Below are 13,851 nucleotides of genomic sequence, written 5' to 3'. Positions count from 1 at the left end.
CCTAAAAAAGCAAGCTGAGGTCCGCTGGGATCCCGCGGTGGTGAACTTCTTGGCCGAGCAGGCATAGTAATATAATCAAAGAAGTTGCCCCAGGCAAAGTGTACTCATCAAGTCAGGCAAATTAATTCAAAGAGAGCAGCTTTGTTAAGTCGCACAAATGTAGCAGTATGATGTCTGACATGTTTTGCAATCTCCTTTCTCAAAGGCAGCATGTTTCAAGCACAGCAATCATTGTCCTTCAAGAAAGAAGAGAGTGAGGTGCAGAAAGAGGCAAGAAAAGTAGAGAAAGAGACACTAGAAGTACAGAATAAGGTAAGAGAAGTAGAGAAGGAGACAAGAAAAATACAGAAAAAGGCAAGGGATGTGCAGAATAAGGTAAGAGAAGTAGAGAAGGAGACAATAAAAGTACAAAAAGGGGCAAGAGAGGTGCAGAAAAAGGAAACAGAAGTGCATACAGAGGAAGAAATGTACAGACAAGTGAAGAAAGAGGCAAAAGAAGTGCAGAAAGAAGCCAGAGAGGTACAGAAAAAGCAAGAGAAGTACAGGAAGAAGCAAAAGAAGTGCAGAAAGAAGTAAGAGAAGTGCAGAAAAAAGCAAACGAGGTGCAGAAAGAAGGGAGTGAGGAGGAGAAATACGCTTGAAAAGTGCAAGAGGCAAATGAGGTGCATAAAGAGCCAATATAGGTACAGAAAGAGGAAACAGAAGTGCCGAAAGAGGCAAGAGAGGTATGGAAAGAAAAGAATGAGGTGCAGAAAGAGGCAAGATAAGTACAGAAAAAGGCGAGAGAGGTGTATTAAGAGGCAAGTGATGTGCAGATAAAGGGAAGAGAAGTGCAAAAAAAGCCAAGAGAAGAGCAGAAAGAGGCAAGAGAGTTGCAGAAAGAAGCAATATAAGTGTAGAAAGAGGCAAGATAGGTGCAGAAAGAAGCAAATAAAGTGAATATAGGAGGAAGGAAAGTGCAGAGAGCTGTAAGAGCAGTACCAAAAGAAGAGAGGGATGTACAGAAAGAGTCAACAATACTGGAGAAAGAGGGAAATGCTATGGAGAAAGAGGCAGGAGAAATCAGAACGAGGCAAGAGAAGTGCAGAAAAAAACAAAAGAGGTGCAGAAAAAGTAAGAAATATGCAGAAAGAGGCAAGGGAAGTGCAAAAAGAGGCAAGGGAATGAAGCAAGAGAAGTACAAAAAGAGGCAAGAGAGATGCAGAAAGAGGCAAGAGAGAAAAGAGAAAAGACAGGTACGGAAATGGGCAAGAGAATTACAGTAAGAAGCAAGAGAAGTGTGGAAAGACACAAATGGAGAGCAGAAAGAGGCAATAGAATTGCAGAAAGAAGAGAGTGAGATGTATAAAGAGGCAAGAAAGGTACAGAATGAGGCAAGAGAGGTGCAGAAAGAAGAGAGTGAGGTACAGCAAGTTTCAAGTGAGGTGTAGAAAGAGATAAGAGACATGCAGAAAGAAGAGATTGAGTTACAGAAAAAAGCGAGAGTAGTGCAGAAAGAGGCAAGACAGGTTCAGAAAGAAGCAAGAGACATGCAAAAAAAAGCAAGGGAAGTAAAAAAAGAAGCAAGAGAAGTAAAAAATAGTCAAAAGAAGTACAGAGGAATGAGGCAAGAGAAGTGCATGAATGAACAATGGAAGAGCAGAAATGAGACATACATGTGTAGAAAGAGGCAAGGGAGGTGCAGAAGGAAGCAAGCAAAGTGCAGAAAGAGGCAAAAAGGTGCAGGAAAAACCAAGAGAAGCACAGCAAGAGGCAGGAGAAGCACAGAAAGAAGCAAGAAAAGTGCAGAAATAGGCAAGATAAGTGCAGAAAGAGACAATTGAGGTACAGAAAGAGGTAAGAGAGGTACAGAAAGAGGAAAGTGTGGTACAGAAAGATACATGAGAAGTACAGAAAGAAGTGAGAGCGGTGCAGAAAAAAGAGAGTGAGGTGCAGAAAGAAGAGAGTGAGGTGCAGAAAGAAGCAAGAGAAATGAAGAAAGAAGCAAGAAAATGTATAAAGAGGCAAGGAAAGCACTTAAAGAAGGAAGAAAAGTGTAGAACAAGGCAATAGAAATGCAGAAAGAGGCAAGAGAAGGTTGAAGGAGGCAAGAGAAGTGTAGAAAGAGAGAAAAGAGCTGCAGAAAGAAGCAATACAAGTTCAGAAAGAGGCAAAAAGGTGCAGTAAAAACCAAGAGAAGCACAGCAAGAGGCAGGAGAAGCACAGAAAGAAGCAAGAAAAGTGCAGAAAGAGGCAAGATAAGTGCAGAAAGAGACATGTGAGGTACAGAAAGAGGCAAGAGAGGTACAGAAAGAGGAAAGTGAGGTACAGAAATATACATGAGAAGTGCAGAAAGAAGTGAGAGCGGTGCAGAAAAAAGAGAGTGAGGTGCAGAAAGAAGAGAGTGAGGTGCAGAAAGAAGCAAGAGAAATGAAGAAAGAAGCAAGAAAATGTATAAAGAGGCAAGGAAAGCACAGAAAGAAGGAAGAAAAGTGTAGAACAAGGCAATAGAAATGCAGAAAGAGGCAAGAGAAGGTTGAAGGAGGCAAGAGAAGTATATAAAGAGACAAAAGAGCTGCAGAAAGAAGCAATAAAAGTTCAGAAAGGAGTAGTCAGTCAAAATTTACTTTATTTGATTTGTCACAAGCATAAAGCATACATGTACAAAAATTCTGTTAAAATAACAACTGGTTAAAAGTTCATGTTGTTAAAATTTGTTTTTGCATTCATTAATTAAATACTTCCTCCCAGGCCTTATCTGTGGTCTGTTTCTATTTTTTGGAGCAAAGTCTCTACGAAGTTCATGAATTTTACCCCGCGGCATATTAAAATGTTTGAGCCTGCTCCCATCCAGCTGGTCACAGCTTGCCTGCAGGTACGGATCTGTAGCATATTAAAAATAGGTTTCAATAAATTTTTCCTTTTTTCTATGGAAGATTCACATGTGCACAGGAGGTGACACAAGGTCTCACTGTGATAGTCACATAGCCTACAACTTCGTCCCTGATGCGTGTCTTTCCATTACGGGATCAGGTCTTTGGAGCAGTGGTCTCCCATTCTGAGGGCCATGAATTTTGTTTTTAAAGATAGCCGGAAGTGCGCTATGAGGTAGGCTTGAGGTTTTAATTACCTACCACACTGCTGTGCTCGCGCTGGCACTAGCGCTGTGTATTTTAAGACTTCCTTGTTTTGTATTTCGGTTTGCTTTTGCTTTAACTTACCCCTGATTTTAGTCTCCTTGCCTGTAGCTCGCGCCCCTCACTCCCCTCACCACATATAAAAAGTGCATTATTTGCCTACAAACACCACCACTTTGGTGGGTCCGGGTCCTGGGGGTCAACTTTGGGCGCCATCTTAGATTGGGGCATTTCATCCGGCGGCGGCTGCCATCTTGGAGCGGACTTGCGAGCTAAGGGCTGACTGGAGCGCCTATTTAAGGCGTTCCTCTGTGTGGCCGCGGTCTTTACTACCTGCCACACTGCTGCGCTCGCGCTGGCACTAGCGCTGTGTATTTTAAGACTTCCTTGTTTTGTATTTCGGTTTGCTTTTGCTTTAACTTACCCCTGATTTTAGTCTCCTTGCCTGTAGCTCGCGCCCCTCACTCCCCTCACCGCATATAAAAAGTGCATTATTTGCCTACAAAGCACCACCACTTTGGTGGGTCCGGGTCCTGGGGGTCAACTTTGGGCGCCATCTTAGATTGGGGCATTTCATCCGGTGGCCGCCGCCATCTTGGAGCGGACTCGCGCGCTAAGGGCTGACTGGAACGCCTATTTAAGGCGGTCCTTTGTGTGGCGGCGGTCTTTACTACCTACCACACTGCTGCGCTCGCGCTGGCACTAGCGCTGTGTATTTTAAGACTTCCTTGTTTTGTATTTCGGTTTGCTTTTGCTTTAACTTACCCCTGATTTTAGTCTCCTTGCCTGTAGCTCGCGCCCCTCACTCCCCTCACCGCATATAAAAAGTGCATTATTTGCCTACAAAGCACCACCACTTTGGTGGGTCCGGGTCCTGGGGGACAACTTTGGGCGCCATCTTAGCTTGGGGCATTTCATCCGGCGGCGGCCGCCATCTTGGAGCGGACTCGCGCGCTAAGGGCTGACTGGAGCGCCTATTTAAAGTTGCTCCCTTACGCGCAGCGGGACGCGCAGGTGGACGCCTTCGCTTAGCCTGAGTCGTGCCGGAGTCCTGCCCGTCTGCGCCCGTCAGCGTCCCGGAGGCGTCGGGGCGGCGGTGGACGACGGTCCGGTCAGGCGTGGGTGAGGATGATCAGTTACACCTCGGCGACGCTGCGTGCTATGCAGACTTATTCCTGCTCCTGTCGCTCGGTTTTTCTGGGGCATTTCAAGGGTAAACGGCGCTGCCCGGGCTGCAGCTCGACGCCTATTTGGACACCGGTCAACGTCCATAGGCTTGCCGAGGCTCGTGTTAAACATCTATGCCTGCTGCTCAATACGAGGTCAGTAGGTAGCCATGCCCTGCACATATATGATCTCCTTGTTAGGGAAAATCCCTTATGTCTTCTCCTGACCGAAACTTGGTTGGGAGAGGCGTCCAATCCGGACATTTTCTCTGCCATTCCTCCAGCCTACAACATTTTCCGGCAGGACAGAGTTAAGGGAAGGGCTGGTGGAGTAGCTGTATGGTGAAGAAGAACGTTTCCTGCTCAGTTCTCCCCCTGAATCCCATCGGGGGCTCTGAGTCCCTCGCTTTTACACTCAGACTGTCCCCGGGCCAAGCGCTTAAGGGGCTGCTGGTTTACAGGCCGCCAGGCCCTACGGGTTCCTTCTTGGAGGACCTGCAGATAGCGATCTCCGAGCTGGCGCTGTCTACACAGCATTGTGTAGTGGCAGGCGACTTCAATTTCCACCTTGACGTGACAGATGACCCGGACGCTATTAAACTGCTGGACATTACATCTCCGCTTGGCCTCGCACCGTTTGTGTCGGGTCCTACACATGAGAAAGGGCACACCCTTGATCAAGTGTTCTCGTCAGTCCCGATTGCTGATATCGAAACCCTGCCGGTGCTCTGGACGGATAATAGGCTGACTAGGTTTCCCGTGCTGGAGAATGGGCGGCCGGACAACAGCGCCCCCACGTTGCCTAGACCAGCCTCGAGAGCGTTGCACAGAGTGACGCCTGATATTTTGGAGCAGGCGCTTACGGAACATCCCTGCCACCTCTAGGGGGATCTGGAAAGAGACACTGAGGCTCTGCAGCTGTGGCTGACTGAAAGGCTGGATGATCTTGCCCCAAAGGCAGCCCCTCGGTCCACGGTAATACGGCAATCTGCGCCGTGGTTCACGGAGGCGCTGCATGTGGCTCGCAGCCAATGTAAGGTTGCGGAGCGGGCCTGGCGACTTCAGTACGACGGGGAGGCCAAGCTTGCCTACAGGGCGGTTGTGAAGGCCTACCACCGGAACATCCTAGGTGCTAAGAAAGAATATCTTGCTAGGAGGATTGAGGCGTCGGCGAACTCCTGTAAGGAGATCTTCACTGTTGTGAAGGAGTTCACGACCCCCAGCTCCCACTTACCCCCGCCAGTATCATCGGATGCGTGGGCGTGTGATCTCGCCAGTTTTTTTACCGACAAGATCAAGGCGATTCAGGTCTCCTTCTTGGAGAGCTCTGAGGTGGGTGGCTGCGGCCCCGGGGCTGGACATGGGTCATCGTCCACGCCTGTTGCAGTGCTGTCAGACTTTCCTGCCGTCTCTAGCGAGGCGTCTCGGGTGCTGCTGGCCAGCCTTAAATCAGGCTCGCCACTAGACCCCTGCCCTGCCAAATTTTTGCCCGGGATGGCGGCGGTGGTGAACCCCCTGGTCAATCCCATCCTCAATGCCTCCCTGAGGGAGGGGAGTGTCCCTCGCACCTAGAAAAGGGCGATGGTAATCCCCTTCATGAAAAAGCCTGGTCTTGATGCCGAGGTTCTGGCCAACTATAGGCCAATTTCACTTCTCCCGGCTTTGGCCAAGATCACTGAGAAACATGTCCATGGCGTCGTGTCAAGCTTTTTAGAAGCCAACAATCTGCTCCATCCATCCCAATCCGGATTCCGTCCTAATTTCAGCACGGAAACGGCGTTGTTGGAGGTCTCGGAGATCATCAGGGAGACCTTGGATGTTGGTGGCAAGGCCATGTTAGTCATGTTGGACCTGTCCGCAGCCTTTGACACCGTCCCCCATGAGGCGCTCCTCGCCAGGCTTTATGACATCGGCATTAGGGGGACGGTGCTCAAATGGTTCACACCTTTCCTTGAAGGCCACCGCCAGACGATCTGGGTTTCCCAGAGCTCCGCCGAGATGCCGCCATTGGGAGTCGGGGTTCCACAGGGCTCTGTGTTGAGCCCGTCGCTGTTTAACATCTTTATGTCCCCTCTGGCGGCGGCGGTGGAGGCTTATGGGGCCCAGATCGTGTCCTACGCCGACGACACGCAACTCCTCTTCACATGCGGTAAAGACCAGGCATTAGATGGAGAGAGTATTCGGGGCTGTCTGGGAATGGTCTTCAACTGGTTCCAGCGGAACAGTCTGAAAGCCAACTCCAGTAAGTCGGAGGTCTTATTCTTTGGCTGTGCCACCGACCCTGAGTGGCGGCAATGGTGGCCGTCTGACATGTGTCCTCCCGCACAGTCATCATTGGTTGCCAAAAACCTTGGTGTCAAGCTGGACAACAAGCTTTCATTGAGAGCTCATGTTCTCGGTCTGGCCGGCACCTGTTTTGGCATTTTGAAGATGCTCCGCAAGTTCCTTCCATTGCTGTCTGTGGAGCATAGGGGGATTACTGTGCAAGCGCTCATTGGATCCAGGTTGGATTATGCCAACGCCCTCTTTCTTGGCCTCCCTGATTATCTGGTCCAGCGCCTGCAGGTGGCACAAAACTCTGCTGCCCACGCCATCTTTGGCCTGCATAGGCAAGCACGAGCTTCTGGGTTGCTGCAGACGCTCCACTGGCTGCCCATCCGGAAGCGGATTATGTTTCAATCAATCAATCAATCAGTGACACTTATAAAGCGTGCTACATACCCGTAGGGTCTCAAGGCGCTGGGGGGGGGGGTGCCGCTACTGCTCGAACAACCAGGTCTTCAGCTTCTTCCTGAAGGAGAGGTGGTCTTGGGTCAGGCGTGTTTAAATCCCTGACGCTGATGCACAAAGCATTGTTTGGCTCAGGTGCTGGGTACCTGCAGCGGAGGTTGGCCTTTTATCGCCCAGCCCGCTCACTGCGGTCCGAATCTCTCTTCACTGCCGTGGTTCCGCTTGTGAGGAAGGCCCGCACTGGGGGGGCGCTCTTTCAGCTTCAAGGCACCCCAGTTGTGGAATTCGCTTCCACTGACGCTACACAGCACCTCCAATCTGCTTCAGTTCAGGAAGAGCCTGAAGACTTGGCTTTTTAATCTCTAGTTTTTTCTGGTGGGTTTTCTCTTTTTCTTGTATCTGTTTTTCCTTGTTATGTTATTCTACACTGAGCTGCCTGTGGAAAGCGCCGGGACACTCTTTTAGAGTAGCCGTGCGCTATATAAACTTATTATAACATAACATAACATAACATAATTGTTTGTATGAATTTAAAATGGTCCATGCATGGCGCCGCTTGGCCAAAGTCTTTTTGTCTTCTACCAAAGATAAGGCTTTTGCATTTAGTTTGCAAATCTTTTTGAAAGATGATTCTTCCGGTGGTTTCTTCCAGATCTCCTCTATTTTGAGGGTTTCTATTAATGCTCGCAGATCATTGCCCCATGAATTGGATTCATGTCGGTCATATTGTTTTTTAATTTCTTGCCAACATAAGTTGTTTAAAGAGCCCGTTTCCACCGATCTTAGTTTCCAGCACCATTTCACTAGAGCTGCTTTCCATTGATATATTTGATTTTGTAAACCAAATTCCAGTCTTATTTGAGCCGGGGCTGATCCTTTATATAGATGGAATACAGATTTGTATATTTTTGTCTGGAGGGTATTTAAAATGGCTGCTTCTTTTCCATGCCATATTTCCAGTCCATATGAGAGTGATGGTAAAACTTGGGCTGCCATTACCTTTAGCAGGTGGTCGTATGATGGACATTGCAGTTTATCTTGGAGAACTTTATACTCGAAGCTCAGTGATTGTGCTTTTGCGGTGATGATTCTTTTTTGGTCTGAGAGTGACATGTTTTTGCTTATTGTGACTCCCAGATATTTATAAGCAGTTGTTTCCTCGATTTGTCTACCTTTTGTGTACCATTTGAAAGATCTTCTACTATTGCCCGCTAGTCTCACCACTTTTGTTTTTTTGATGTTTAGTTCTAGGCCTTCTCTCTCAAAATAGTCTGTTAATTCTGATATTATTCTTTGTAGGCCTATTGGCATTTGACTTAAGACTACTATGTCGTCGGCATATTGGAGAAACTGAATACTTTCGTTGGCTAATTTTGGCGGATGTCCGTTTGCATTCTGGAGATGGTCTTTTAGGTCGGCCAGATATATATTGAAAAGGCTTGGGGAGAGCACGCAGCCCTGTTTGAGGCCATTAGTTATTTTTAATTCTGCAGATATTCTTCTTCCGTCTCCCAGTTTTATTTTTGCCCATGTTCTGCTATATAGTGCCATTATTGTTTCCATTAATGCCGGCGGTAGACCCCAAAGATCCAGTTTTTTCCATAGGCGTTTTCTGGGGACTCGGTCGAAGGCGGTTTTCAGGTCTATGTAGCAGGCTATTAATCCAGTCTTTCCTTTCCCTGCTCCTTCGATCAATAACGACAGTGCTGACAGGTTGGTTAAGCAGCCCATACCTTCCCTGAAACCGGTTTGAAATTTGGGTATTATATTATTGTTTTTTATCCAATGTTGAAGTAGGGACAATATACAGGATGAGAAAAGCTTTGCCTCCACATTGATTAAAGCTATTAATCTGTAATTCCCGGGTTCCATTCTACATCCACTTTTATGAATTGGATGGAAGATGTTTCCTTGCCAGGACGGTGGGATCTTTTTTTCATTATGAATATAATTAAATAGTGGGGTCAAGTATTTTGCCCAGAAGTCAGTGTCATATTTGAATAAGGCGTTCGGCATTCCATTTGGGCCAGCTGCTCCTTCCGCTTTCATTTTCCTTATTAGTGCGGTTAGGTGTTTAATCGTTGTCAACGGTGCTTGTTCCTCTTGGGCAGTGCCTTCCTGCTGGACGTTTTTCCATTGTCCGGGAACTGTATCTTTTTGTTCTAGATCTTTTTTTAGATTTTTGGTTGTTTCTATGTTGGTTGGATAACTCTGGATGTTGTACAGATTGTTGATATAAGCGGCCCATGTTGTTTCACTTAATCCTATATTGGCTTGTTCACCAACTAATTTTGAAAGTTTATTTATTATATTCCAAAATTCTCCACTATTTGGTAGTTTACTTGTTCTTAAAAGATCTGCCCAGATTTCTTCTGTGTGAGCTTTTTTAGCTTTTTTACAGTCCTCTTTATATTCTTTCCTCATTTTATGTATGTCGTTATTATCTACTTCATTTCCTGACATTTTTTCTGCTGCCCTTATTCTTAATTTTTTCGCAATTTCCCTTTTCTTATCTCTTAGTTTGGTGTTGTACCACGGCTCTTTGTTTGCTTTGTGACCATAAATTACCGGTGTATTTATTGCAAATTTTCCCAGCACAAATTTATGTAGATTTTCCCAATTTGCTATGGGTGATTGGTTTTCCCTGCCCATAGAACAAATTTCATATTCTAAAACTGAGTCCATTATCTCCTTTTTTACTGGGCCCTTGCTTTTGATTTTTTTCAGTTTGTATATTTCCGGAATTGCGGAAAGGAATTCTAATTGTGTTTTCTCTTCGGTGTTTAACCTCATTATTGTCTCTTGTGGGAAGTGGTCGCTCTCAGGTCAAGTTTGTATTCCAAAATATTCTATGTTCTTTTTTAGTTCATTGCTTGTTAGGGTGAAATCAATTATGGAGTTCTTTTTCCCACTGGAGAAAGTGGTTTTGGCGGGTATGTCTCCCTCCATTTTTCCATTTAGGATTGTTAGACCTAGTGGTTCCAGATCGCTCCAAATATTATGGATTTTATCCTTTTTCCTATTTGTTTTTATTAGGTTGCAATTGAAATCACCGGAAATGAATATCTCGTGCGATTGGTAAGTTCTGTGTAAAGATTTTATCAAATTTATCAAAGTTAGAGCTTTTTCAATTTTGAACGCCTTGTCTGGGTGAATGTATAGATTTATAATAAGTAAACTCCATCCAGAGTTCTTTTTGTTTGCTTTCGGCTCTACTTTGATCACTTGTATCCAATTCTCTCCTGAGTCAAGCTGTTCAGTTTTCCAGTCAAAATTATTGGTAATAAAGATTGACAGACCTCCCCTTGGGTGTCCATACTTTGCACATTTTTCTGCCATTATGTGATGTTCCTCATATCCCATGATTTGTCTCGGGATTACATTCCAGGTTTCCTGGAGTAGAATTATTTCAAATTTACTCAGGTAATCTATTGTTTCTCGGTCTTGGGACATTTCTTTGAAACCATGTAGTTCCACGAGCAAATCCTTATTTTTGTTTTTGGTTTTGGGGATAAATTGGCATTTGGTCTTTGATTGTTTTGTATCAATTTACATACATCAGGATCGATGGCAATTTAGCGCCTGTGCCAACCAGGACCAGTCATTGTGTTCCTTCAGACCCTGGTATAGTTGCTTTGTTTTAGTACTACTCAGATCTTGTTCCGAAATAGATTTATTTCTTGCTCCTTTCAGGATTGTTTGGGTTTTTCCCTTTGCGTTTTTAGGTTGGGTAATCTTGTTGATTAGTAAGGGGAATGGATATTTTATTGGGGTGAGACGCTCTAAGGTTATTCCCCATTCTGTAAAATGTGTCCTGGTTGAGAATATGAGTTCTGCTATTTCTTTAGATGCCCAGGTGGTACTGCTTATTTCCGAGTCCATATCTGTGTTTCCTTGGATAAATTCAACTGCTTTCAGGTCACTTGTTGTTATCCCCCTCAGTATTGGTATCTCTTCGATTAATCAAAGGATATTTCCCCTGTTCAGCGTGTCTGAATGTCCTTTTGTTTGGAATTCCGGCTTGAACAGTAATTTGCATTCTGTTTCCATTCTTGCTGTTTCGGGATGTCCGGTTTGATAAATTCTCCTTTTTCCCTCTGTTGGATCAAATTGAATGTGGGATATGTTGTCATTTTGGCCGGCCATAGTTGTTAAGTCCGGACGAATGGAATCTACTGTGCATGCTTGTTGAAAGAGGTGCGTTTCTTCTTGACCTGTTTGAAAATTTCCTCCATTTTGGCTTGTTTTATTGTTTGACTCAGATTCGTGGTCTCTGCATGTTCTTCCTTTATTTCCTGCCGTTATGATCAGGCCAATATTTAATTTCCTCGCTTGATCGGCCTCTATTTTTTGTCTTTGACCTTTTTCCTTTTTTTCCTTGATGTGTGGTGAGTTTCCTTCAGTATGCTGGATTAATTCTTTGTTGTCCCATGTTTCACATTCCCTTTTTGGATTATTTTCCTTTGTTTTTTGTTGTTCTGAGACCTCTCTGTAGTTTAATTTTAGCGTTTTGCTTTTGTCATTGGCTTTGTTTGTGGTTGACTGTTCCTCGTCTTTTTCTTGTGTGTTTGCTGTTATTTTGGTTCTGGCTGGGGGTTTTGTTTGTTCCTCTGCTTCGTCTGTGTTTGTTTCTTTGTTTCCGTCTTATTTGGTAGGGGTGTCTGTAATTGGAGTGTCTGTGATTGGGTTTATTCTGGCCTCTTTTGTCTTCTGTTCGAAGATGGCAAAGAATTGTTTTGCCTGCTTACTTTTGGTAGCATTTTTTCTTGCCTTCCTTGCCCGTTTCCGCTGTCTTTTTGTTAGAGGTTCTGATTTACCCGATGAACCCATTGTTTTGTTTTCTCCCAGACCTCTCTTTATTTGTTTGTTTTCATCTGTATCATTTAAAGTTTTTTCTTCCTCGATGATGTGACTTATTCTGTTTTGGTTTCCGTTTTTATTATCCTCTGTATTGGGATTATCACCTTTGCTGGTTTTCCCACTTGTTACTGCTAATATTTCTTTCAAGATGTCTGGTAAGGTTGCTAATTTATCTATTATGTCCTTACAAACGCAGTTTTGATCTATTAGTTTCTCTTTCCATTTTTTATCTTCCTCCTTTTCTTTTGTGATGTATGACAAAATTTTTTCCAGTTTCAAATGTATTCCCGCTATGTGAGATGCGATTAGGTTCATTAAATCTACCTGCACGTCGAGTTTGTTGGATTGAAAGTTCAGCGCATTAATTGCTTGTTGTAAACTTTTTAGGAGCACATCCCCCAAAGTGTGGATTTTCCTTCCTTTTGTTGTGGGTGTACCCCTATTGATCTATTTAAACTTTCTAAAGAAGAAATAGTTATAGGGTGTTCTTCTTTTGTTGTGCTCTTTATTATGGTAGAGTCTTGGCTCTTATCCGCAGGTTGTCTTATTGGGCTTGATGTAAGGATTATTGGAGCAGTTGTTAGCTTCCTTTCTTGACCATTAGCTTTTCTTTCACCGATGTTATCCGGGTATTCCAATTTTCTCAAATTTTCTAGACTCAGTTGCGTTGGGTCGGCTTCCTTGTGTGTATTTTCTTCGAGCATTCTACGCAATTCTGTTTCATTGAAGATCGAGAAAGATTTGGACCACTCGATCTTTTGTGCGCTTTTCTGCAGATTTGTTTGGGATCCTAAATTGCTCTGATTAATGGGGGCTGGGCTACTTTTGTTAGCCTCATCTGATGTTTTGTTGGGTGTTGACTTTGTTTGGTTATGAGGTGCATGAACTTGTGCCGAGGTTTTTATCAGCCAATTTTTTATTGTCGATTTTTCTTTGGGGTTAGGACTTATTCTTATTACAGAGTCATTTCTTATCTTATGTTTTTTGCATGATGAAATCGAGCAGATTGGGTGTTTTGGACTTTTTTGAGATTTTACACCATTGCTATTGTTTAGTGTTGTTGCCCCTTGCTCTTTTGAGAATTGAAAATTGTATTTCAACTTTTCACTTCCCAACTTAAAAGGTTCCGCCATGTGAGTAGGTGCCTGGTCAGATTGTTCGTTCCTGGTTGACTCTTCTATATTGCTTTTATTCCCTTCATCTTTTTTCCCTTTTACTGTCAACCTTCTTTTTGCTTTCTGTGTTCGAGATTGTCGAATTTTTCCTGACCGCATGTTAGACAAATTTTCCGGAATTTTGTCTTTACCTACTCCTCTCCTGCGTTGTCTTTCCCTGGAATCCCCAAGCCCGTCTGCCGCCTGCGCGACAGCTGCCGTCGGGGGAGTACACTTGGGAGTATAAACGGGGATTGGATGGTTGGATAAATAGCTTTTTGGCAAGGAGCGTAAAAATGTATTTCTATGTTACAGCAAATGCACTCAGTTTGAATGACTGGTTCCGCTATCTCGGCTCACCTTTATGACTTGTTATGTCCTATTAGTCTGTCAAAATGTACTTTTCTCATAGGTATCACTCTCCAGCCCCTTTGCTCTGGTACCAAAAACTAGGTTGACTGGACTAGTATCATACAAGTGCCAGTATTTTCTACCGCCCCTCTCGATTCTACCGTCCCCTTTGGCCCTTTGACCCTTGAACCCTGTTCTTTTACCACTCCTTACTTGTTTCTTGATTGGGTTCAGGGGGTGTCGCTGGCGCTTTGCCTCTGCCTCTTGTGCTGGTTCTGTCTTTGTTGAACCGCTGCTCCAGCTTTTGCAAAACCCCCCTCTTAGTCTCCAATGGGGCTTCCAAAGGGGCTTCCTAGTGTCCTGGTGTCCTGATGTCAGAAACTTTTTTGCTGCAGCCGTGCCTTTTAAAATCCCCTCTTAAACTCAAGGGACTCAGGGGCTTTCCTGCTGTCAATAGCCCTCTGTCACGATCGT

At 44.7% G+C, this 13,851-nt stretch overlaps 1 protein-coding gene across 1 annotated transcript in view; it reads right to left on the bottom strand.

Moving 5' to 3' along the window:
• Positions 1 to 13,146, bottom strand: part of LOC147725921 (vomeronasal type-2 receptor 26-like) — a 65,162-nt gene extending 52,016 nt beyond the window's left edge. The window contains exon 1 of the mRNA XM_086963388.1: positions 12,310 to 13,146. Within this exon, the coding sequence (XP_086819514.1) occupies positions 12,310 to 13,146 (837 nt within the window). The remainder of the gene's footprint in view (positions 1 to 12,309) is intronic.
• Positions 13,147 to 13,851: the final 705 nt, after the last annotated feature.

The sequence above is a fragment of the Lissotriton vulgaris genome, chromosome 3_1, assembly GCF_964263255.1.
Source record: "Lissotriton vulgaris chromosome 3_1, aLisVul1.2, whole genome shotgun sequence".
In the NCBI taxonomy this organism is placed as follows: domain Eukaryota; kingdom Metazoa; phylum Chordata; class Amphibia; order Caudata; family Salamandridae; genus Lissotriton; species Lissotriton vulgaris.
This window is presented reverse-complemented; position numbering and strand designations above follow the sequence as displayed.